The sequence below is a fragment of the Lagopus leucura genome, unplaced genomic scaffold, assembly GCF_019238085.1.
Source record: "Lagopus leucura isolate 7727_CA_CO unplaced genomic scaffold, USGS_WTPT01 Super-Scaffold_1, whole genome shotgun sequence".
Classification (NCBI taxonomy): Eukaryota; Metazoa; Chordata; class Aves; order Galliformes; family Phasianidae; genus Lagopus; species Lagopus leucura.
Genome location: NW_024962250.1, coordinates 29,530,611 through 29,557,097, shown reverse-complemented (window position 1 = coordinate 29,557,097; position 26,487 = coordinate 29,530,611). Strand labels below are relative to the sequence as shown.

Below are 26,487 nucleotides of genomic sequence, written 5' to 3'. Positions count from 1 at the left end.
TATCTCCTAACTGCTGCTGAGTATAGTTAGGAACCCTTACTCTAATTTGAAGGGGAAAACTAGCCATTTATCAAAGATTGCTACCTCTGTTGTAAGTACTTGACTTAAAATTAAGAAGGTTTTTAACAGTATCAGTAACAGAAGAATAACCTGAGAAGTAATAATGATTGGTCCTTATCTATTTTGTGTAATATATGAAACTGAGTTGTTTTTTTTTGTTTTTTTTTTTAAGAGTATTACAGGAAAAGCTTTCTCCGTAGTTATTTTTAGCATTATTTTCTCTAATACATATTTTTTTTACTTTTAACTTTTTCTGTTTATTTGTTTTAGCATAAAGCATTCACTGAAGTTTTTCTGGACGATTCGCATACTCCTGCAAACTGTAGAGTTTCAGTTCAAGTCACTGCCCCTGCATTAAATTTGTCTGTTCGCTTCCCAATACCTGACCTGCGGTCAGATCAGGAAAGAGGACCATGGTTTAAGAAGTCACTTCAGAAAGAGATTCTTCATCTTGAATTTACAGATATAGAATTTAAAACAGAGTTTGTTGGAGGCTCAACTCCAGAACAAGTTAAATTAGAACTTACTTTTAAAGAGCTTACTGGTAAGTGTGTTCACATTGTTTGAATATTCTTTTTTTATTATTATTTTTACCAGAAATTACACAGTTGACACAAAGGTCTTACATTGAGGATTAGTAATTACTTCTCTCCTCTTGATGGACTATCTTTCCATCTCCATTTTAGAGCAGATATCTCTCCTGCAGTGTAATGTTCTGTGCTAGATATTAGCATAAGTCAGTTAGTACAAAGAGGAGATGAGAATAATGTACATGGGTGCAGTGCTTGAGAACTGAGCTAATATTTCTGTTATTTTCTGTCATGTTGTCTTATGTCTGTTTTCAGTTTAGTATCTTCCTGGGATCTCTCATTGTTTTAGGCTAAATTTTGTAGATAGTATGGGAGCAAAATGATAAATCTCAGTTCTAATTTAAAAATATAGTGAATTATGGTGTCCTAAATAATTGCCATTGAGAAAACAGTAATACTCTTATGACTGAAGTATCTTACAAATTAAGCAGATAGAAAGCAAGCTGCTTTCAAATTGTAAAAGTTGACATTTATTTTTTTGTGGAAAGGAAGAGAAAATGCACAAAGGTGTCTTATGTGCAGCTTGGATAGGTTCACCTACTGGACTCCAAGCTGAGAAGCAGGTGTCCTTAATTTAGCAGCTGTCATTATTTTCATGATTTTTTCTACTGTCTTTCCCTGTTCAGATTATTACCTGCATCCTGTAGTGAGCAATTGTAATTCCTGAGTCAACTTTTTTTCTACTATATTTTTCTGTCTAGGTTCATTTGAAGAAGATAAAGCACAAGCACCAGTAAAATTTTTTCAAGTGTCTGGCGGTGTTGATGGAGATATAACATCATCAGACAACTTTGATAGGCCTCGGTAAAATAGTGTTTTATTTTTCAGTGCAGATAGTTAGTATCTTTGAAGTACTGCTGTTGTTGAAATTTTAACGCTGATTACTTGTGTAGTGAATGCTTTAAAATTAATTGTGAAGAAAGAACACGAAAAGAACACGAGAACTGAAGAAAATTCTGTGTTTATCATCAAGTTGGTTCTAATGGATGTTTTCTGTATAGGTTTGAGTAAATTTCAGTTCAAGGTGATCTTGAAGGAGGCTTGAAACTTCGTCCAATCTAATTTGTCACTTTACATTTTCTCTTTTACATTGAAGGCTGAAACAGAACAGCAACAATAGATTTTTGTCTCAAAATATTAATAACCTGGTACAAACCTGTAACAATAAGAGTACTTACGTTTTGAGTGTTACTGTAACTTGTAAGGCAACACAATGCCTCAGTTACTGAACAGAATCACTTAATACTGCTTAAAAAGGTGATTTTAGAATTTTCTACGTATATTTTCTGCCACAGTTTTCAGTAGCTTTTTCTGCATTAATTTTTTTTTCAGTATTTTTTATTTTTGTATGATGATAGAAATAAAATATAACAGTTTATACTCATAATGGGGAGAGAGCATGCAGAGCATTAGTTAGTTTGTTTCTAATAGCTGCTGGTGTCAGGATGATAAAAACACTTTGAAAAAGCATTTGGTCAGCTAATGGTTGCTTGATAGAGTGGAAAATAGCCGACACTAAACTTTTGGCCTGGTGATTTTTTCTATATTTCTTTGTGCCTTTAAGTTTGGTGTTTTTTCTCAGTGTGTAACTCCCTCTAACAAGATGTTCCTGCTGATAAAAGAACCCTGATAATTGACTTGCTAAGTCCACTTGTGCTTACTGGTTTAATAGTAGTAGTGGTTTAATGTGTCTGTGCAGTAATATAAAAATTCTTGGCGTCTCTAATGGCTTGTTTTGCGTAACATCTCCAACATCAGGATTGTATTGAAAATAAACCCTCTGGCTGTGCACTCCATTCTGGAAAGGATAGCAGCTGAGGAGGAGGAAGGAGATGGTAATTTTCAAGAGGAAGAAGAAGGAGGACCTCATTCTTTGAAAGATGTCTGTGATATTAGAAGACCAGAGCCTTCTCCTTTTTCTTCTCGTAGAGTCATGTTTGAAAATGAAGAGGTACTTTGAAATTTTATTATTGCTTTGTGTTAATAGATAAAATTAATGTATTCTCACACTTAGATCTTCTCACTTACGTGCATTTTCTGACCGTCAGTTGTTCATTTTTATTTTCACCTTGGGGTTTGTTTTGTTTTTCTTTCAGATGGTGATGCCAGGAGATGTAGTTGAAATGACTGAGTTTCAGGATAAAACAATTAACAATTCTCACTATGTACTGGAGCTCATGTTACCAAACATTCACTTGACATTACCAAACAAAGGCTTTTATGAAAAACTTTACAACAGGCAAGTATGATAATTGTTTTACTTAGTTATCATTGCCTATACTTTTAGTTCTGTATTAATTGTTGATGAAAGCATTTAAATGAGTAACTATAGCTGGAATTCATTTGAATGGTTTACTAAGAATATCAAGTACTTTGTAAAATACGTTTCACTTGAGAGTTAACTTCAGGGACACTATCATATGTCTGATTGGTGCCATAGGAGTCAGTTGCTGAAAAAGTATGTAGCAGATTTTTGTGAACAAGGGATAAAGTTAAATAGACTTTTGCTTTCAGTGAAAAACTTATTCAGATCTTTGTTCACAGTGCTTAGTTCTGCCCTAATATTTCTGGATTCTCCTTTATAAATAATCGTTATACTTCAGAAACTGTTGAATACATTTTTCCTTTTTAATTCAGTGACTTTTGTCTTAAAAATTAAAAGTTCATAAGATGGGCAAAACTCTAACAGTACATTTTTATTTCTGTTATTTTAACTCTTACAGAGGCTAATGGGGGAAAGTGAACTTAACTTAAATCCTGATTCCCATCACTGTTTCTGCTAGTTGTTCCTAATCTGCAGAGGGGGGATAAAAAGCAACTCAACTAGATTATATCAATTAAAAAATAACTATTATGCTACGTCACCTACACAAAGAAAGATAATGATTTATGCTATCTTGTGTTGGCCATTATTTCTCTTTCAAGGTTGCAGTGCTTAGACTTACATTGAATGCTCAGGTTATTGAACGTACAAGTTGTGTTCCACTAATAGACACAGACTCATGTAAAATCAAAGTAAATAATGTTTCCTGCAACTTCATTTTGAAATTGATGTGATCAAAATAGTATTTTTCCTCCCCAGCCTATTTAGCCAACATACAATTACTAGAGATTTTTGTGTCACTATTAATGCTCTAATATGCCATATGCATATTATAATTATTGAGGAAAAAATATTCTCATTTCTTATGTCCTTTATATCTGGAAATATTATTTTTTCTTGTTCTCCTAACTTTCTCATCATTGTTTATGGAATCTGATATATTAAATCTGTGAAGGAGATAGTGCTTTATTCATTTTATACTTGCTGGGAATTTAGTGTATTATATAATGGTGTTAATATATTTCCTTCTAGAATCAGCAATGATTTGCTGTTGTGGGAACCAACTGCTCCATCTCCTGTAGAAACATTTGAAAACCTTTCTTATGGTGTTGGACTATCTGTGGCCAGTCAACTCATCAATACTTTCAGTAAAGACAGCTTCAGTCAATTCAAATCTGCAGTTAATTATGGTAATGCCCTTAATAGATCCTCTTCAGCCTTTGTATCACAATAGCTCAAGTGGTTGAAGTGATTATGATGATACTGGAAAGAACTTGCAAATCTGTAAGAAAGTTTTTAAACTGAGTGGAAAAAAATGTAGATTTTCAATCAAGTAAAAATAAGTGAAATTAAATTGCACCACCTGGATAAACAATGAATTATTGACTAACTTTCTAGTTAACAGATTATGCCATTTGCTATTTTATCTCTTAGATGATGAGAGTGGATCTGAAGAGGAAACACTACAATATTATTCCACTGTTGATCCAAATTATCGTTCACGCAGAAGAAAAAAGCTTGACTCTCAGAATAAACATTCACAAAGCTTTCTATCTGTTCTGCTAAACGTCACGCATGGATTAGTGTCGATATTCACAGATGTAAAGGTAAGATGCTGAGGCTGGAAAATTTCACAAAATCAAACGTAGAAAGTTGTTTTGGTTTTGGCCATTGGACCCTTTCATGCAAAATGTCCCATCTTCTTGAAGGAACACGTGTATATAACAGGAACCCTGTAATCTTCTTACATTCTACGTACTATAATGTAACTAGATTGTAAAGTGACAATGTTTTAGCAATTTTTTTAAACTTATTTCAGCATGAGAATAACAAAATGCAAGCAGAAAAATGATGCTAGTAGGAAGTGTTGGGTTAGTCTGAGCTGTCTAACTCAGCGTATCACTTCTGCTCTTCCTTCAGCAGGATGATGGAAAAACATTAGAAGGAAAATATGGAGAATTCTGGTTGGAATTCAACAATGGTTCACTTTTTAGTGTGACTAAATATGAAGGTTTTGAAGATAGACACTACGTTTGTCTCCATTCTAGCAGCCTCAATTTGTATCATCAAGGTAGGGTTGGGATGGAGGTAGCTGTGGGAGCTAAATTTTAAGGAGATATTCCTGTATTTCTTCAGTAGAAGGAAATGCTGTTATTCCCACACTTCCTCCTGCTTTTTCCTCTCCAGTAGTGTATCACTTGATTTTAAACCATGGGTAATGCTCCGAAGATACTGCGGTGATACAGCAGTTTGATTCAGGCTTTTCCTGTCAACTGCTAGCGTGTAAAGATTTTGTGGTCCTCTTATACGTGTTCTTTGTTATGAATGTAGGCTCTTGTACATGGTAGTAGATATTTATTTTTAAAAGATTCTGGACACAAAAGAAACAACAAAAAAGAAACAAAAAAAAAATCTCACAAAACTATAGTTAAAGATTTTAGCTATAACCATTTTTAAATATTGCATCACCTGTAACCTTCGTTTTGCAATTTGTGGTTTTCAGTGTGTATGCCTGACTTTATTTGGTGGTAATGGAAGGATTTAAAAGACATTAAGAATAAAAAGGATTTTCCTTAACGCTTCATTAGAAGTAGCTTTGAACCTCAGTGTAACTCATTACACAATTTCTGCAGGCATGGTGGATGGGGCTGTCCCTTCATCTGAAATACGACTACCCAGCACAATACGTCCCCATTGGTTAGAACCTACTATTTGTTTTTCGGAAGAAGATGGTCTTAGCAGGACATCTTCAGATGGTGTGGGAGAGAACTGCCCAAATATGCTGACCGTTGCAGTCAAAATCCAATCAGATAAAATAGAGAGCAATACAAAGGTTTGTGTTTTTAAATTTGCGCTTTTATTTGTCTCAGTGTATATGGGAACATTTAGATTACAGGTTTACAGATGAAGAAACCATGACTTATGAGCCACTTTTCCTTTAGTTTTGTTAAAATCAGATTTTCTTGGGTGAATTGTGGATTTTATTTATCAGTACAATGTAGTAATTCTTCCAGTGCTTTACTTTGCTGATCACATTATATGCTTGCTCTCCATCTGACATTTTTGTGTTTCATCTTGGTTGAGTTAATCTGGTATCAAATCAGGCAAAACAAATATGAAGAGTTAAAAGTTATTCCGATCAGCTTATTGACAGTGTTGCCTATTGCATAGCCTTTGCTTGCATGTTTGACACAGCTCTCTGGTAAATGAGTTGGTTTCAACAGTAGCATTCATTAGATGACCTGTTTGCCAGCATAATGGTGACAAACAGGTTGGTAGAGTTATCTAGGGAGGGAAGGAATCTGCATAGCAGCAGAGTGTCACTGTGGTTCTGCTGACTCAGGTTTAAACATGCTGTAATATGGGACTCCACTGGTTTAGTACTCCTTTTAATTCCTGGTGAAGCTCTAAATAAATGAATGAATAGCTTTTCTACTGCCACTGGAAAATTGATGATAATTTTCAGGCTATTCCATTGCAACAAATACTAGATTATATTAAACGAGGTTTCTGTTTTAGGAAACAGATTGTCTTGTTTTGTTTAATCCTGATCTAGTCCTTCAATTTTTAGAGAATTCTGCTTAGACAATTTATAGTCAATTTTGGGAGAACAAGGAAGAACACTTTATTATCTAGATCTCAATCATTTGCATGTATGTCATGTAAACTAATTTGTACAGCTTTCTTGTACAGGAATTTCTAGTTGCTGTTGGACTAAGAGGAGCCACCCTTCAACACAGAGTGTTGCCTTCAGGTCTAAGCTGGCATGAACAGGTCAGATTTCTAGTGTTTTTCTCAATTGCATTTTCAACTTCAGTCTCATTATTTTATGACAATTGCTTCAAATTTGACACTAAACCTTATTTATTTATTTATTTATTTTAATATTACCTTTTGTCCTACCTTTTTTTATGCTGTTGAAAGATTATTTCAGATTAAAAATCAATAATCCATTATTTCTTGCCCTTTTCATTATGGAAGTACATTAATAATCTTTGACTTAAATAAACAATGGGTAAAAAAAAAAAGCCCCCAGACAAACCCAACAAAAACCCCACTAAACCATGACAGACAGGTGGATGCTTTGGATTCTGTGGATCAGTCTCTTCCACACCTTTAATTCTATGCGTTAGTTTGTTTGCATCTTTTTGCCCTGTTTACATTCAGTGCTCTCCTGTGTTCACACACTGGGTAAGCTCTTTCAAATATTTGAGATTAATTCACTACCTGTTCCTTCCAGTAATAAAATAATAAATGTTTTATTATCATACCTGTTGCAGACTTTTTCTTTTCTAATGCATTATTGTTTGTTAAATTATCAGATGCTGAAGAATTATAATGATATATTTATGATTTTTAGATTTTATATTTTTTGAATATTTCTGATGAGCCTGTTTTGGGATATAATCCTCCAGCTACAGTTACAACTTTTCATGTGCATCTGTGGAGTTGTGCTCTCGATTACAGGTAAATGAAATGCAAGTGTCTGTCATTTGGTGGCACTGCAGCAACGTATTTCTTCATTTTAAACATTCTAGTTTGCATATTGTTAATAACATTTATTTATGTTTGTTTGGAAAAAGTTCTAAGTGGAAATATGGCAAACTCTAAGCAATCTAAAGTAAGATAAACCCTTCCCTAAAACAAGGAAGATTTTGCTGCTTCTAAATGTATAAGTATATAAAGTAAAAGTTTATCAATGAAAAATAAAAATTGTTATTACATAATACACATTTTATATAATAAGCAACAATTTTTAATTGAAAGAAAATATTTTTTCATTTGTTGCTAGGCCCGTGTATTTGCCAGTCCGATCTCTACTTACTGTTGAAACTTTCAGCATTTCCAGCAGCGTTGCAGTGGATAAATCCTATTCTACTCTCAGGTATAATTTAAGTGCTTGTGAAACATGGGATGTTCTGTGACACTTGTAATGCCTGTTTATTATTTGATCTATGAAGCATTCACATTGTGTAAATGATCACACTGGTGAGCTGTATCTTTGAAATATACTCTGTTCATGTGTAATCATTCTTTTTTGTTAGGCTGAACGCCTTACTCTTTTTGTTGGATTGCTTTCATTAACAACCAGAATTCTGCAATTTTTAATGAGTTTGGAAAGCCGGAAAAACAAAGTTGCTTTTTCTTAATTACCAGCACTTCATGTTTCATAAAGATTTGCTATGTGCAGACGTTGTATTAATTAACAAAATATTTAGGGATTATTGACCATATTTAGTATGTTGATAACAACAAAATTTTTCTATGGTAAATATTGTTTCTTTTCCATGCCTGCTGAATCTTGTGGCATTTCTTTGTTGTGTTTATTTCGTCTATTATTTATTTGTTTGTTTTGTTATTTATTTGTTGGTTTACTGATTGTTCTAGGGTAATTTTAGATGAAGCTGCTTTGCATCTGTCTGACAAGTGCAACACTGTTATGGTAAACCTCCATAGAGGTAAGGATTTAATCAGTTCTTGAATTTCTCACTGTAGAATCATAGAATCACAAGGTTGGGAAGGACCTACAAGATCATCTAGTCCAACCATCCTCCTGTCATCATTACTAACACTAAGCTACTAAGCCATATCTCATAGCACATGTTAGAGCTTTATAGGAATATTCAGCATATATTAAAATTATTGAAGATCTGAGATGAGTATTGGCTTGTTAAATATGAAATTAGTAGCTCAGAAGGAAATATGATTGTTTTAGTTTAGATTTGTAGTTGCAGTAGCATGTCAGAGAAGCTCTTTTCATGTGTTACGCATTCTCAGTAGTTGAACTTAAAAGTTGTTGTATGGCTTGGAATTCTAGGTAGTCTTATCAGAAAAATATCTATTCTACTCTGTTTTATACAGTAACAACTGTTGGAATTGAGAAACTTGAAGGAGTATTTAAAAAAATTGCAGAAGTGATGAAGCCCTGTGCCACAGATGTGTGTATTTAGCTTAGTTGGGAGATCTTTAGTGAAGAACAGAATAAAGGCATGTGTACAGTGTTTAAACAAAGAAGTGGGGAAGTAAGCTATTCTTGGTGCTGAAAGATGGGTACAGTATTAAAATGTCCCCTCTACTGCTTCAGTAGTAAGCACCTAGGATGCTTACTCATCCAGTTTCTGTGTGCATCTGGCTGTAACTTATGTGGACAAGATAAGGATAAATTTCTAATAGATTGCACTGCACACGAATAGTGTTTCTAGAGGTGATGTACTGGAAAAAGTTTTCACAAAATAATCTGTTTTAATACTTTTAACAACCAAAAATAAACAAAGGAAGATACTTGTTCTTTTCATTTTTTTCTTCTTAAATTTTTTGTGCATTGTCTTTCAGATTATGTTCGTGTTATGGATATGGGCCTGCTGGAACTAACTATTACAACAGTAAAATCTGATTCTGATGGGGAAAGAGTAAGTATTTAACCACAAATAAAATCTAAAATAATCAGGACTGATTTGTGATTTATAAATTATTTTATTATATTTAGAATCAAGTATTCTTCATTTTAAGATTGTGTGTACTTTTTTTTTTTAGTTCTGTTTGACTAGTTACTAATTTTAAATTATCTATGTATAGAAACTATTTTTATGGAACTTCAGACTGATTATAAGAGTGCTTTTAAGTGTGTTTCTTGTTATCCAGACTAAACCACGTTTTGAGCTGCACTGTTCCAGTGATGTAATCCATATTCGCACCTGCTCTGATTCATGTGCTGCACTAATGAATCTTATACAGTATATTGCGAGTTATGGTGATTTACATCCTCCAAGTAAAACAGAGATTAAATGCGGAGTTAACAAGCCAAAAATGAAGGTAAAAAATCACAAAATAACATTGATGTAATTAGCTGTACTCTTTCTGGTAATCTGTTTTAGTTTTGATGTCTACATTCTTTCTCCAAAGAACATGAGAAATGTTGCAAATGATTTTGTTGTCTCAAAAATATTAGAGAGTAAAATGTTACCTTTTAGTTTAATTTTTTTTCCGTCTTGATCACTACTAGATGGTTGTAAATATTTTCTGCCGTTTAGTTAATGTACCAAATTCATATATAACAAAGAAAAAGCGTAATACAAAGAAAAATTACGTTAATAAAGTTCAACTGCTGTGTTCCAGGGCATTCTAGCAAAATCTTATTTAGCATGATATTGCCATTTTTTTAAAATATGACTATATATGGTTTGTTGCCTATAGGTGGAGACCTTTAGTCAGCCTTCTTCACACGGGCCACTGCTCGCTGAATCAGAGCAACAGATTTTACGGGATTTGATGAGTGATGCTATGGAGGAAATTGAGACTCATCAGACTTCTGCTGTGAAGATAGAGCCTAATGGTAAGAATCTGTTGGGGCCATAAATATGTACGATGTGCAACCTTTCTCTAAAGAAAGTAGGATCAAAAGTTTTGTGTATATTGAGACACTGGGGAAATAATTGCAGCATGCTTTTTATGTATGAAGTCTTCTAATGATCAGGTACTAAATTCTCACTATTAGCAACAGTAATGTAGAAGTAGTTCAAGATTGTAATCTGATTGTCAGTCAGCATGGGTGTAAGCTACATGCACTCTGTGGCATAGAGGAATCAAAAACCACTATTCTGTGTACAGAGGTAGATTAGGAGGATGGTACACTTTCAAGTCGCAAACAAAACTTGGAGCCATGAGGAAATCTTTTAATTAGCAGACGTAACAAGGTAATTGATCAAATACAGAATTATGGCTTCTGCATCCCGATTGCAGCTAAATCCAGGTTTAATTTGGCTAAGGATTTTGTACTATAAATAGTGATAATATTTATTTCCACAGTTGAAGGTAAGCTATTGGTGTGATACTGGAAGTTATTGATACTGTCATCTTGTTACTAGAATGATATGATGTTTTGTATCTATATGATATTTTTATGAAGACTTTATCTTTAAAATCATCTCTACTAGTAACTACTTATGAATACATTGTAATTGTTTTAATTGTATAGTAGACTAATTTTTTGAAAATGTCTCTAACTTCTGTCAGCTTCTCTTGATACTGCAATTAAAGTAAGAAGTTTCACTTAAATACTGCATTATTTTGCTGGTGCTTTGTAAAGACTTTTCTAATGAAGCATGTCTATTCTCTGCTCCCAGGAGTTTTGGATGACAGATCTCAAACTCAGGAACCATCCTGCTCAGATCTCTTCCTGTTTCCAGATGAGAGTGGAAATGTCTCACAAGATCCGAGTCCCACTTACACTTCATTCACTCATCATCTGATAAATGAAACCGTGGGAGATGTTCCTGCAGAAAGTGATGATTTCTGCATTCTTTTTGCACCAAAAGCTGCTGTTTCTGTAAGAAGTTTTGAGAATTACTTAAAAATAAAAAAATAAAATAAAGATAAATCCATATGTAAACAGAGTTAGAAGGTTTTGTGAGTGCACAAAAATAATTATTTTTGTGAAAGACATTCATGCGTTATTATTGGAAATATATGCAGTTATTTTTGGATCAAGTTTTTCCATATCTCAGGAAAATGTCGTTCTGTGAGCTGAATATTATGTCAAAAGCTGATATGCATTTTATTCATGATTAATTATTGCCATTGGGCTTACATAGGCTGGACACTATACTCAAGCTGTCTGAAAACAGTTTGTGCTCACATTCTTCGTATAATCTCTGGTTGTACTCTCCTTAATAAACAGAGCTAGTTTCGGATTCCTGATCAGTAGTGCTTGCCCAGTTATTTTTGAGGTCTGTTTCCAGTAATGCCTTATATAGTAGACCTGTGTTAGTCGTATACACATGGAGTATGTGGTGTCCTTACCCTCAGAATGTTTTATTTTCAGTTTGGAATTCATTACTTTTCATTTAAGCTCACTTTTTCATTTATTCTTATGTGCTTTTTGGTTTTTGTTACTGTATACATATCATTCCTAAACCAAGCCTGTTGTGTAGCCTTCAGAAAACAGTATAGAACAGTTTCTTTTCATATGAAAAAAATAAACATCTTAGTAAGGAATGTGTATTTTATCTTCTTGATGTTATTTATCTTCATGTATATTTTTAGGAGAAAGAAGAAGAACCAGTAATAAGAAAACTGGTTGATGATGCAATTTTGATAAAGGAAAATCATTTCAGTCAACCTGTGAAAAAAACAGATGCAAGCAGAGCTCCACTTCATTTTCCTGCTCCTCTGGTACGCTACATTGTGAAGGAAATCTCTCTTATTTGGCATCTTTATGGTGGAAGGGATTTGGGGTCTGCACCACCAACATCTCCAGCTAAAAGTTTTGTGTAAGTATTTGACATAGTTCTGAACATTAGTACATTTTAAAATACTTTATTTCCCTTTGATTTGAGATTGCATAGTAAGATTAACCTTAAGTCGTCTTCTCTTAACTCCTTTGTTCCTTCCACACAAGAAATGTGCTTACTTAGTCTATCTCAGTGTATGTTCCCAATATCTTAAGCTGAACAATCTGGATTTTTGCTGTGGCATTTGATTTATTAATTTATTTTGAGAGTGGAGTAATGGTTTTGCTTTTAAGTGTTATATGAAAAATAAAATTTCCTAAGCAGGTGGAGCTTAAGGAGTGTAAGCAGCTATTGCTGTAGTAGGTGGGATGTAATTTGAAGGAAGTCCTGTAAGCTAAAGATGAATTAATGTTATCATGGGCAAAATTTATGAAAGTTAATTTGATGGGAAACATACAGCTAAGCATTCCATGTCCGTGTGTATTACTTAGTAATAGAATGGGATTTTTTGGTTAACATTAACTTCCAGTCTCTGTTCGCAGTGAGATGGCTTTAAGTTAGTCAAGAAAAGTGTTCTTTTTTTCTTTTTTCTCCCACAGAAGTCCCCATAGTTCTCCTTCTCATACACCCACAAGACACGGAAGGAGTACGGCTTGTGGGGGGAGAGGAAGAAACCCAGACTTCCTTATGGAAATACAGTTAAGCAAGGTGAATGACAAAAATCTTCTGCCATGGCTGTGAAAATATATTACATGCTATACTGGTTTAATAGCAGCTTTCCATTTGAATTGAGCAGGCTTTCTTCCAATAGCATCTGTCTACATCCAGTGTGGACTTGAATGCCTGCAGGGATGGGGCATCCACAACCTAAAATGAAGAAACTACTATAAAAACCAAGCAGTTTCTTAGTAGTATTTATGACCAACTTATGTTTTCCATTTCATCTCAAGATTTATTACGTGTATCTTCAGTACAGGGCACTTCATTCAGCATTTCTTAAAATCTCGGTACGTGGCCGGTAGAACACTGTTCAACTTGCTATGTGTGGCCTACCCCATTGGAGAAAAGGAGGGGACATGAGACAAGTCATGATTTGTAGGTAACCACAGGTCTTTGATTGAGGATCACATCAAGAGGTGAAGAAAAAGAAATTCAGAGCTGCATAGAATTTAGGAAGGCTAAGTCATTACAATTTGTCAGGACTAACGTGGACAGTGGGTAATTTAAAAAAAAAAAAAAAAAAAAAAAAAAAAAAAAAAAGGAAACTGAGACTGGAAGAAGCTGCTTGAGAAGTCTGTTTGAAAAGGAAGAAATGAAGCATAGAATTGCTACGTTGCATAATATGCACTTCTATACACTGAAAGAAAGAGGAAGTAAAACAACAGCGTGGAGTCCATACTAAAATGAGAAGCAAAACTTGTTCTTCATTTTATACTGCTTACTATTTGACCTGGCTTGCATCTGCATCCTAAAATACAAATATTTTACAAAAATATGAATTGAAAGATTTATGTTAGGTGCACAAAAATTTAAAATAGTGAACTGAGTTCTTAGGATTTCTTAAGCATGAGTTTGTGTGTGGCTTTTTTTGTCTATTTGTTTTTAGTGATATTCTTTTTAAAAATTGTTTATCACTGAAATGGATTGTGCTGTATTCTTTTATATTTTAAAAGGTGAAATTCCAGCATGAAGTATACCCCCAAAGTGCTGCAGAAAGTGAATCTGGTCTGTTGGAACAACCAGTGTCACGGCAGATTTTTATTGTTCAAGACTTGGAGATCAGAGATCGCTTAGCTACATCACAGATGAATAAATTTCTCTATCTATACTGTAGTAAGGAGATGCCCAGAAAAGCACATTCAAACATGGTACTGTTATGGAATGCTTTAATTCATTTATAACTATAGAAGCTGAACTGTCTTTATGGAAGTTATAAGCAGTTACTGATCTTTCAAAAAGAGGAACGAGAGTGAGGTCACAGAGCAATGGAAGTCATTTAAATGATTACTGTTATTTTTTGTGACTCCTCGTGAATGCTAAAACTCCCTAAAAAGTCATTGTAAATATTAGTATGTCAGATTGATTTTCCATTTTTCTTTAGAAATGTGTGCAGGACTACATTAGTAGCTTTCAGATTTTTGTTCTGAACAAGCATCTACTTCTTAGCGTATTCTTAAACTTCACTGCGCATACAGAGTTGTACTTTTGATATATTCTGGTCTTATTGGTTTTATAATTTACAAATATTTTTCAAATTTTCTTACTATTAACTTTGTTAAAAAAATGAAATTGAAGTAATTGCACATCACTAGATTTATAAGTGGCACATTAAAACAAATCAGTCTAGAGGTTTAGAGATAAACATCTGTCCTACTGAGTGTTCTGAGATGTAATAATTGTGAAGGTTACTACTTTTTATCTACCTTGGTTATTCCTCAGTTAACAGTTAAAGCGTTACATGTCCGACCAGAGTCTGGCAGATCCCCACAGGAATGTTGTTTACGTGTTTCGTTAATGCCACTTCGCCTCAATATTGACCAGGTTGGTTGTGCTCATGCAAAAATACTGATTGATTCCCTTTTTTTTTTTTTTTTTAACTTGTGACATTTAGACCTGGTTTTATGGGGTTGCTACCTCACGTTTGGTAACTTTTAATTATAGCCATTCATATCTGGGTCTCAGTTTCTGTTTATGTCCGTGTTGGAACTTGTCTAGTGTGATAGCTAGTACAGTGACTAGCCTTTTTTGTTTGTTGTTTTTAATTTAGAAACTAACTATGTAGCTGGCTGTTTTCTCAAGACTACCAGTTTATCTTTTGCAGTTTCTGATGATTTTTACATGTTTTGAAGTGGGGATATCTAAAAAGCATAATGCTTATGTAATCTTGCTTTGTTTGCTAGTGAAGTCGTTTTGGTGGTTTTACTGGAAGAATGTTAATCATTAAACCAGAAGCTGTTCACAGCATTTTAGTCAAGGGCACTTGACACTTAAGGACCACTGACATACTGTGAATCCTTGAGTCTCATTATCAATGGCAGTGGTGTGAGGAATAGAACCAGGAGAAATTATTCTATATTTATTGGCAAGCCTTTGTACAAAGTATTTTTCACATACTATAATTTTTTTTTTTTTTTGTACTAGTGAGGAAGATATGTATCTCTGTGCATACAAATTTCAAGTGTAAGCATTACTTTTTGTAGAGGAATTTTTTGCTTAATTGAATATCTACGAAGAGATGTTTCTCCAAGGGCACAGTTAGGAATTCCCCACCTACCTTTGCTCAAGTTCGAGAGCAGATTTTCCTTTATTCATAAAAGAAAATTCCAGTCTTTGTCATAGAATCATTGAGGTTGGAGAAACCTGTAAGATAGTCTAGTCCAACCGTCAACTGAATAGTTTGTAACAATTTTGTATAGAAAATTGTGTTTTTTGCCATCCAGTGAGGAAATACGTTCTATCTTAATAGCTTTAATGCTTATGTTTCATAATGTAACCACCTTTTATGACTTCTGTAAAATAAAAGACAGCTTTCCTGGAAGTAGAGAGTTGCATTCAATCAAAACAACAACAACAATAACAACAAAAACAAACAAACGAAAAAAAACAACCAAGAAGGATCCAAAAGAAAAGAAAGCCCAGATGTCGCTTATTACAGGATGCACAAGACAAAAGTGTGATGCACCTTTCAAAAAAGCAAACAATGTAATAATATGAAGACATTAACAAGACATAAAACAACAGTAGAGGTATAAATGCCTTTTACTGAAACACTGGTGAGAGCTGATCAAGAATGATGGGTCTGACATTCGGAGAAGTGAATATAAAGTAAATTTCAATGCACTTTTAATGGAAGACAGAGTAAAGTGTATAACCATTAAAATACTTGGGTTCTGGAACAGGCTTCGCTAAGAGAGAGGTTTGCTTCATATTTATAGGGAGAAAAAAGACCTGTGACTGTAGGATTGTGGTGGTTGTCATTGTTCTAAGAGATTTTAGATGTTTTTGTTTATTGTTTTTAAACCCGTTTATATTTTTTTTGTTGACACCAGGATGCCTTGTTTTTCCTGAAGGACTTTTTCACTAGCCTCTCTGCAGAAGTGGAACTCTTAGTTACTCCAGATCCTGAAGGTAAACTTCAAAATTTCCAACACAAATGTGTTCTTCCTGTTTTAATGTGTGTACATATGTATAAATAGACATACAAGTTTTATGTCTAAAATAAGTTATGATACTGACCAAAAATCAACAGTAGTGCTTTTTAAAAAATATATAAACTTTGGGTATTTTTGGTTTTGTGTTTTGTAAACACCAAGGATTTTCAACATTTGGGAACTCTTCTGTATAAAATGTTTCATCGAAGTTAGAGCATGTTGAATAAGAACTTCTGGAAAATTTGAGTGATGTATATATAACAATTGAGAGTTATTGTTAGATTGAAGCAAAAACGTTATTTCATACTTCTTGCATAAATTAATATGTCTGTCTGACAGTTTGGGGTTGTGCAACTCCTGGGGAAGAAACAGAGGTCAGTTTTATAACTAAGCAGGACAAAATGTATATGTACAGTTACATCAACACTTCAACTGCACATCTGATCAAAAAAAGCCTTACATTTTGAAATGCACTTTTTCTCTATTAACTATATCAGTGAGTTTGTTAGCAGCTGGGATTTACTTATTTCAATTGAGACATCATATTGAAATGCTTTAGTAATGAAGTACTATCTATGTTCTTATTCAGATTGGATGGATTATTTTTGCTGATGCATAAGCCTCAACTTAAGCTTCTTATAATGATTTCTAATGGTAGCTAAGTTAGTATCCAAGAGAATCTAACTATTATCCTGCTAGTAACATTTGTAAGTACTGTAATGTAACGTAATTAGTAGTAATTACTAATTAATGTAATTATGCTATATTAGTATTTACAAAGGTTAAGGTATAGATGAGTTAAGGTATAAAATGACTGTATAAAATGGAAAAATATGAGTCTGTTTACTATGCATAATCTTTTATCATTTTAGTTAAAAAGTCTCCTGGTGCTGAAGTTACTTGTAGTTTGCCCAGGTATGCCAGTAGCCTTAAGGACCCAAGTCCAGTCATTTCTTTCTCATCACACAAGCAAACAAGTGAAAACGGTAACGTTGATGCTATGGATGTCATTAATGGGGATGATCATCGTTTCTCACAAGAAGGGACATCATACAGTGATCAGCCAGTATTTTTCAGGTAAATTTTAATTAAAACATTTCAAGAGACCAACAGCTATTTTACTGATTGTTTTAAGGAAGTACGGTGATAAACTTATGTATCTTAAGCACAGTTGTGGTGGTCGTTTATTCACTAGTAAGAGAAATGAAATGTATTTATTTCCATAACTGGAAAGTAAATAATAAATTTTTAATGAACTTTAGCAAACTACTGTGCACTGGATAAGAAAACGAATCAAAGCAGTGCCATGTACAAAACCAGTAATTTATTTTGCAAATATATAAAAAGAGCAGTCTTTGTACTCTGACAATGTAAATTAGATCTAATATAAATAGATATGAGAATACTTGAAACAAAGTACATAAAATAAAAGAAATCACAGGAGAGGGATGAGATTGAAATACCACAAGAGAAACTCTGAATGTGTTCCTGACTGAGAATTGATTACAATAATTGCAGCTTGTTTTGCAGAAGCTTTTTCTTCATTATGTATTCAGACTGTAAGGGAAGATGTTTGTTTTGGTATGCAGGGCAGAGCCAAATAATGAGAGAATGGCTGTGGTTCTGTTTTTATCAAATATATCACCAAAAGAATTTTTGATTAAGTTTCATCATTTGCAGTATATTTTCCCTCTCTGCAAAATTCATGCTGTGAAAACTGGGGGAAGGTGTTCATGTTTAGACTCAGTAGCACTTCTGCGGTATTGTTAAAATTACTGTAAATATTAACTTTGTCAAGATGGTAATAAATCAAGAAAAGCTAAATTTGCAGTTTGTACACTTATTCCACAATACTTCAGCACTAGCATGATGTCTAGAGGATTTGAGGTTTTTACAGTAAGTGGTGTGGCATCCCGTTCTGGGAGAATGGGAAACCATGGGTTTCTTTTGAAAGGATTCTCTTATTTCTTATTGCTGTTCCTAACTCTAAAATTTCCTCTGTGTATCTTAGAGAGTTTCGTTTTACATCAGAAGTTCCGATACGGCTTGATTACCATGGCAAACATGTATCAATGGATCAGGTTTGTGTATATTGCTGATTCTGTAGAACAAAATGTTCTGTTCTTCTCCCATAAGATTTGGGCTATATATATTTGTTTGTTTGTTTGTTTGTTTGTTTATTTTGTTCCCAACTCATTATTGATGCAATCCTGAGAATCATAGAGCTCTTTTTTTCTTGCAGTTTCAATAAAGCTTATACTTGATTTTATTTCACTCTTAATCTGAATACTGAGAAGTAGCACTTCCCAGTATGATTAATGCAGTGAGTCTTGATAGTCATATTTATAAGCTCAGTGACTGGCTAGAAGTCTTCTACGGAATTGTGGTGGCCTTCAAAAAATACCAGAATTGCGCAATGTGTTGTTTTTCTCCTTAATCCCAGAATATTTTTCTTTTGGTCCCTATCCTTTGCAATGTGTGGGTTTCATTCGTAATATCAGAATGTGGTACAGATTTAAAATAAAATTGCTCATATTTCTTTTTAAAATATATATTAGTTATCAGACTGTTTTTATTAATTATCATATTGAATTTTATATAGCACGCCTCAGAAAATCCTGTTTGCAAAGCTGGATTTTTTGTTCTGATGGCAAATCACTAAGAGAACAAACAAATAAAAGCAGCAACATTTTGAACAACCAACACATCCAAAGTAGGTAGGGTTAGGGTTAGTAACCCAAAGTAACTTGAAATAGCAGCTCTATAATACCTGAAACGTAGTAATGCCACAGCTGTTTTCATTATTTGTTCTACCTTAGTATTTATGAAGGTGCCCTCTTCATGTTTTCCATAGAGTAGCTAATTAAACTGGATTTTAACTTTTTTGCAAGTTTTTGTATAACTTGCAAATCAACTGGACATGAGATTCATAGTGCTATGACTAGTGGCATTTGGGTTTTGGTGGGACAATCAGTTTAGGCAGAAATGCTTTCAGAAGGAGTTAAGATATTGAAATTATCTCTCACAGGTAGTGCTGATGGGTGAATTTTTATGTTAACAAAATGTTTCACTTACAGGGGACACTAGCTGGGATTCTTATTGGGCTTGCACAGTTAAACTGCTCAGAATTAAAGCTCAAGAGACTTTGTTATAGGCATGGGTAAGTTAATTAAATTTTAGCTAACATCAGAATTCCAAATTGGATATGTTTACAGTGAATAACCAAGTATTTCAAGCAAAAAAGCAAATTCTCTGATAACATACATTTCTCCATTTCAGTATTTATAGTGAGTAATTTTGAGTAGGCCTTAAACAATTTCTGGTCAGTTGCTTTTTGAATTATACAGAAACTATACTGGAGAAATATTTATAAATTGACAGTTAAAAGAACATCTATTTTCAGGAAACTACTTAATATATTTGCTATGCTCTATAATTTTACTTGTGTTTGTTTCCTGTTGAACTGGATGTAGTATACAGTTTTGAACTTTGCTTTTGTGAGGCACGTGAAACATTTTTGTTAGCCAAAGGCTAACACAAGATAACATTTGAAATTGGCTTACCTCTTGTTTGAATGACATCTTTGCTTATTTCAATGAATACTACATTTATTTTATCAGGAATTCTTTGTGTTTTTTTTTTAAATAATAATTATTTTATTTATTTCAGTTTATTAGGTGTTGATAAATTGTTTTCCTATGCCATCAGTGAATGGCTTAATGATATAAAGAAAAACCAGCTGCCAGGAATTTTGGGAGGAGTAGGACCTATGCATTCACTAGTGCAGTTAGGTAAGCTAAATTTAATTTCTGTTCAGGCTCACAGTGACTTTTTTTTTTTAATTCTTCTTTTCGTTGCTTTGTTTTTGTTTTCCTAAAGCAACAACAACAAAACACTGGTAACTTGTTTCTATTTCCTCTCAATGCATCCTGAGAACTTACTAACTCTTCATTTCAGTTCAAGGTCTGAAAGACTTGGTGTGGTTGCCAATCGAGCAGTACCGAAAGGACGGCCGTATTGTAAGGGGCTTTCAAAGAGGAGCAGCATCTTTTGGTACTTCAACTGCAATGGCAGCCCTGGAGCTAACAAACAGAATGGTTCAGACAATACAGGTACAGTGTATTGCATGTAAAGTTAAGCATAAGTGAGAAGTGTTGCTGGTAAGTGCTTTATGTTAAGCTAATTTCTTAATGCTATGCTTTAGCTTGGGAGAACAGGTAAGAATAACTAAGTGTTGTACTACTAGGAAAACAGAGATGAGATTAGGCAAGGATTGTGGCAGTTTGAATGATTTCATCAAATGAAACATCTAGAAATTGTACCGAACTGTTGCCCAGCACCCAGACTATTACCTGTTTCTTAGAATACCTTGTGTGGTATTGGAGAGACTAACCAGCAAAATGCTTAGCAGCACTAAAAACATTTCTGATATTAAGAAACGTCTTGCACGTGTTTTCTCCAGTAGTAGATCCTGAAAACTTTTTGAAAACATTTTCTGTACTTATTCATTGAAGAGGAAGAAAAAGTAATAGACATTAACTCTACTCATGGTTTAAAGTGCTAACAAATTTATGTTCCTTAATGTTAAATACCTAATGGTAATATATTTTTACCGCCTAACTTTGCAAAGATTGTATATGTGCCCAAAACCTGATATTTTTCACGAAGGGAAATGTCTGATTTTGTGCATGCAAGAAAACATATCATTGTTCAAATATTTCAGATTAGTTTCATTTTGAATGTTTTCTACAGGTTAGAAGATGCTTTTGAAGCAACAACAGTTGGGGGGAGTAGGGAGGAAGCTAAAAAAACTTTTGTTATTTGTTGTTTCATTTTTGAACTTAATAGTTAAAACTGCACCCATTTTAGAAGTTATTGTAGTACAGAGCTTTAATCTGATGTAAATGACTATTATTTGATAATTTTGTTTCAATTATGTTTCCCTACAAGTAGCTTAAATATGGGATGAGATACTGAAATAAGACTTTTTTGTTTTATTTCTGTTCTGATCATCAGGTGGCTGCAGAAACAGCGTATGATATGGTATCACCAGGGCCAACTTTTATTGAAACAAAAAAGATTAAACGATTCCCTCGCCATCGTTTGGCACATCAGCCAGTAGATCTACGAGAAGGTGTTGCCAAAGCATACAGTGTTGTAAAAGAGGTGAGTGCAAATGTAACTGTCCTTAATAAAATTTAAGAAATATCGGAAAAGACCAAGCAAATAGTATGTGAGATGCTAGGTTAAGCCGAGCAGATTACATTTTGGACAAGACTATGTTCATCAGTAGTTTCAAACTAATATAAGCCTTGTATGGTTTAAATAAAAATTAGTTAAGGTGTTAGACAGAGAAGCATGAGTACATCTTCAGTTTTGAGATTTTACTATTGTTTAGAAGCATATAAGGCTTTTTTTTAAACACCATTAATTTTGAGATTGTTAGTGTAATGCTGCGTGCAGACAAGTAAAAGCTCTGTCTCTTTACCTTGACAACATATTAGAAGTTAGTTAGAATGCTGACATTTTGTTGTTTTTTGGGGCTTTTTTTTTTTTTTTTTTTTGTTTTTTTGTTGAACTTTTTGTATTTTAGTTCTTGTTGTGTGTAGTTCTTGAGGAAATTAAGTCTCAGCTGGGGAGTTTTCAGTTAATTCCGTTGTGTTTTGAATAGCGAAGAATAGCCCAGAACTTCTTCCTTTATTTACAAGAAATACCACCAGAAGTTGCTTCAGTCATTTTCATCTGTAAGATCGTGGTAGTGTTATTTTTAAGCCTCGTTAGAAGGGTTAAATCAGATTTGTCTAAATGTAGTTGTATCACAGTTAATTACAAAAAAAAAAAAATACTGAGCAGTTTAAGTTGCTCTTTAAATTAAGAGAGTTTGCTTTGTTGTCTTTGGCATAACTAATTTGTTATTTTTTTTCAAAGGGAATTACGGACACAGCCCAAACCATCTATGAGACTGCTGCTCGTGAGCATGAAAACAGAGGGGTAACTGGAGCAGTAGGAGGAGTCCTCCGCCAAATTCCACCAACTGTGGTGAAACCTTTCATTGTTGCAACAGAGGCAACCTCAAATGTTCTAGGTGGAATGAGAAACCAGATCAGGCCAGATGTGCGTCAAGAAGAGTCTCAGAAATGGCGCCTTGGGGAAGACTGAATTTATAAATCAAGCTCAGCAAGTCTAGAAATGCAGAAGATTTTCCCGTTGGCAGCCTTAGATGAAGCTCAATTTGTTTTGCTCATCTCAGGAACAAGCAAGGTTTTTGCCTATTAGCAGAACATCCAACCAAAAATACTTATGAAGTGGAAAGCAAATTGGTACTTGCTTATGCTGTGTGCTACCAATGCATTTGGTAGATAGTGCCAAACATAACAAAGCATGTGCTGCCAACTCAAGAGACATGCTTGCTCTATTCCGTTTACCATATTTTCTTGGTAGATAAAACATTTGAAGCAGCAGCCTATATGATGAAACTAAGTATACTTCAGAGAAGGTTTTTGAACATAGTCAAGAAACTGTATTCAATAAAGGGCTCTGCAGATGCTCTTCACTGACTAAAAGATAACAGCTTTCATTTTGGATTTGAGATACGGAGGCGTGTAATATGGAAGCAGATATGATAATATCATTTAGTGATCGTAAGCATTGCTTTTAGTGTGGCACTTAAGGAGCAATCTTGATAACCGTTCAGAATTTAAACTCAGTGTTGATACACCTGTGAACAGGATTTGTTTCTCAATATTAAATACCTACGTCTGTGGGTCTTTGAAGAAACTGAATGTTGCAGAAATGTTCTCTTGTGTTGCACTTTAAAGGATATGGCCTGTATATTGTGCTTTTTTATAGTGTGAATAAAATGTAATGTGCATTATCCTTTATGTGGTTAAAAGCTTAAATAAGTAATTGATAAAAAGCATCATTTGATGATGATTCTACAGAAAGTGTCTTAAATTTATTTAAACTGCTTGTTATATGTAAAAACACTCTTGTCTTCTGTTACACTGATTACAAAGCTAAAAATAACTGTTCTTCAAAAAAATAGCAGTTACGTATTGTAGCGGAAAGTTCTTTGTAAGAATGAGGAATTCTAAGTAAACTCAAATTATTTTATAACATCATGGTTAAAATTCTCTACAAAATTTAATTATCTGCTTTTATTTAAGGTTGCGAAGTTGCTGCTCTTAACAAGATACTTTTTTAATTTAAATCATGCATCATCAGTTATTTGACAGTGAGCAGTTGGAGCCATTTAATTTGAACTGGGAATAGTTGAGGATTTGAAAAACAAAAACCTTCAAAAATCAAAGTTAATTCTGACACTTTACGGTTTAGTAGGGGAACAGGATCTCTGCAGAGCTTTCCTAAGCCACTGATAGCACACTGTTTCTGGGAAATTAAAAGGCTAGATGCTAGCTGTGCAGGAGTAAACCTTTAATCCTTGTACTTGCAAAGACTGGGGGATAAAAAGTAAAAACTACTTTGAATAGAAAACTACTTATTTTGAATTTCAGCAGCTTAATAGTTTGGGTGACCAATTGGAACATTAGTTTTTGCCAGTCCTGTTGTTGTTCTGCAGATATGCCATGGACAAATCTCTGCTGAAAGGTGCTTTTTGTTTGACTTGAATCTCTAAGGGTTATCAGATAATCTCCTTCTTCTTCTTTTTTTTTTTTTTTTTAATAATCTGCCGTTAGCAGAAACTTTGCTGATATACTGTATTGCAGGGCAAAAGTAGCATATGAAGAAAAACAGTATAATATTAAGATGAATAAGCATTAACTAGCTGTTCCTGGACACCAAAGAATTTGTGTGGAGGGTGAATGATTTGTAAGAGAGATCCCCTCTGCTGGAATGACTATTGAAGACTGCTTTTATTATTTTTAATAAAAGACATCTATTTGCAAGCAAGTTCTTACGTGGGTGGAAGGTGCTATTAGAAAGTTGGCTTTCATTCACTGGGATCTTCGTAGTTGTATGTTTTGAAGACCTGATAATTTCATTTAAGCGACGTGTTGTAAGCAGAAGGAAATCCTTCTGAGAGGACAAATACCTGCATATGTGCAATACCTCCATATATGAAATACTTTCTGATGTAAAAATACTTGCTGCAGTTCATATTTTTCTTCAGTAATGTTACTAAATGCTTCAGTGAGAGCTAAAAGCTGAGCATTTTGCACAGGGATGAGTTCCATGCTTGCTATTCCACACCTCCTGAATGCCTTCTGAAGAAGTGGTAATGAATCAGTGCAAGTAAGTAGCAATTAATCATTTTCAATTACAGTTACTATACTACATCCTTTCTTCTGGTCTAGTTCATCTAGTTAATGGAAGTACACTGTAACAGTGTAAATCTGCATGTTTTCTTCCTTTTTGACATTGCTTAAAAGAAGCATTGGCATTTCAATGTTCATTTTCCATTCTGTCATCATCTGGTTGTACAGGAGTGCAGTTTGAACATATTTTTATACGAGGGCATGCTCTCAAGGTAAAACATTTTATAGAGTTTCTGTTGACAATACAGATTGTACAAATTATTAAACTTTAAGCGTTTCACTATTTAAACCCTTGCGTTTATTTCTTGTACTTTATTGAGCCTTTTCTGGGAAACGTAACATTTTTTTCCTTAATTTTATTCTAGTGACCAGTTTGTTAACTTTTAAATGTATATTCTGTATTGTTTTTGATTTCAGTAACATCATGTAGCCCTGGATATTTTAAAAAACAAAAACACTCCTCAGACTGTGCATTGTGTTTTGGAGCGGCTTGTTTTAAATCAAGATCTATGTTGCCTATCAGAGGTTCTGCTCAGTACTTAAGACTTTTGAGGCATTTAATTCACCAAATACAGTTAGACAGAATGGATTTTCTGGGAATCAAGGCTATAAGATATGAGGGCTGCTCCGAAAGTAATGCCTCCTATTCTGTTAGCCCATAACATCAGGGCAGATGGTGGTGGTATGACAGCAGAGGTTGAACCTTCCTGCCAGTATCTCATTACATTTTGTCCCTACGTGACAGGTGGCAGCAGAGGGGCAGTCAGGTACAAAATGGTATCTGACATCGAAGTGTGGATGAAGGACAAGTGTGTAATTGAGTGTGGAAAAAAATTGCACCTATTGACATTCATTGACACTTGCTAAACATTTATGGAGACCAACAGTAGCTGTTGGCACAGTGAGGAGACAGGTGGTGCATTTCAGTAGTGGCAAAAGAAATGTGAAAGACAAACCATGATTTTGATTGCCATGTACAGAAGAGTGTCTCATTCACACAAGCTGTTGGGTTATATCCAGGGAGAAGTGTGTGGATATGAACATCTGCTTCAGTGTGTTGGAGACAGAGGCAGCAATGTTGGAATATCTCAAAGTTTATGTCAGGTGAGTCCCATAAATGTTCATTCAGGAACAGAAAGAACACCGTATGCAAGTTTGTCAGGACTCACTGAGCCACTATGAGGCTGCAGGTGACAGTTTCCTGGATGGTGTCACCAGTGGTGAGATGTGGTATCACTACTACGAGACAAAGTCAAAATGGTAGTCGAGGGAGAGGTGACATGAAATCTCCATCAAAGAAAAGGTGCAAAGATGCAGCCAACAATGGGTGAAGTGATAACAGGGACAGGAAAGGGGTGATACTTCTGGATTTCTTGGAACCCAGACAAACCATCAACTCTGACTGCTTCATCACAATGCTGACTAAGCTGAAGGCTCAAACTTCCAGAGTCAGGACAGAGGAAAAGGCAACCTTTGTCTTGCAACACAATAATGCCATACCAGTTTGGAGCATATTGCTGATCCTGGCTAGACCGTCCTAACACATCTACTGTATGGTCCTGATTTGATGCTTTCTGACTTCTATCCAGCAATGAAAGATGGACTCATGGGCAATGATGCCATCACAACAGCTGTGAAACAGTGGGTCACTTCTGCTGGTGCAGATTTTTTTGAACGCAGCATGCAGGCTTCTGTTCATCTCTGGCAAAAATACATAGCCGATGTTGGTGACTACACTGAACACTAGTGTTTTGTTGCTGAGAACTCCATCAAATAGTGTTACTGTGATCTTTTTTAATCTGTTGTCATTTCCATGGAAACAAATAGAAGGCATTGCTTTTGGAGTAGCCTGTGCAC

General features: G+C 34.4%; 1 protein-coding gene across 3 annotated transcripts in view; it reads left to right on the top strand.

Annotated features, from left to right (window-relative positions):
- The window catches only part of ATG2B (autophagy related 2B), a 42,245-nt gene extending 17,326 nt beyond the window's left edge, over window positions 1-24,919 (top strand). The window contains exons 15-42 of one of the 3 annotated variants that reach the window (XM_042881857.1): window positions 331-604; window positions 1,352-1,454; window positions 2,409-2,601; window positions 2,747-2,889; window positions 4,006-4,163; window positions 4,408-4,580; window positions 4,897-5,044; window positions 5,607-5,806; window positions 6,667-6,747; window positions 7,334-7,440; window positions 7,766-7,858; window positions 8,362-8,432; window positions 9,307-9,383; window positions 9,616-9,786; window positions 10,168-10,306; window positions 11,097-11,299; window positions 12,016-12,242; window positions 12,803-12,911; window positions 13,877-14,071; window positions 14,643-14,744; window positions 16,253-16,331; window positions 17,227-17,431; window positions 18,366-18,435; window positions 19,432-19,514; window positions 20,024-20,145; window positions 20,312-20,466; window positions 21,371-21,520; window positions 22,283-24,919. In XM_042881857.1, coding sequence (XP_042737791.1) covers window positions 331-604; window positions 1,352-1,454; window positions 2,409-2,601; window positions 2,747-2,889; window positions 4,006-4,163; window positions 4,408-4,580; window positions 4,897-5,044; window positions 5,607-5,806; window positions 6,667-6,747; window positions 7,334-7,440; window positions 7,766-7,858; window positions 8,362-8,432; window positions 9,307-9,383; window positions 9,616-9,786; window positions 10,168-10,306; window positions 11,097-11,299; window positions 12,016-12,242; window positions 12,803-12,911; window positions 13,877-14,071; window positions 14,643-14,744; window positions 16,253-16,331; window positions 17,227-17,431; window positions 18,366-18,435; window positions 19,432-19,514; window positions 20,024-20,145; window positions 20,312-20,466; window positions 21,371-21,520; window positions 22,283-22,513 — 4,062 coding nt within the window. In that variant the 3' untranslated portion in view covers window positions 22,514-24,919. Of the gene's footprint in view, window positions 1-330; window positions 605-1,351; window positions 1,455-2,408; window positions 2,602-2,746; window positions 2,890-4,005; window positions 4,164-4,407; window positions 4,581-4,893; window positions 5,045-5,606; window positions 5,807-6,666; window positions 6,748-7,333; window positions 7,441-7,765; window positions 7,859-8,361; window positions 8,433-9,306; window positions 9,384-9,615; window positions 9,787-10,167; window positions 10,307-11,096; window positions 11,300-12,015; window positions 12,243-12,802; window positions 12,912-13,876; window positions 14,072-14,642; window positions 14,745-16,252; window positions 16,332-17,226; window positions 17,432-18,365; window positions 18,436-19,431; window positions 19,515-20,023; window positions 20,146-20,311; window positions 20,467-21,370; window positions 21,521-22,282 lie in introns of all 3 variants that reach the window. The other 2 variants (XM_042881786.1, XM_042881707.1) reach the window with 2 other exon arrangements.
- Window positions 24,920-26,487: the final 1,568 nt, after the last annotated feature.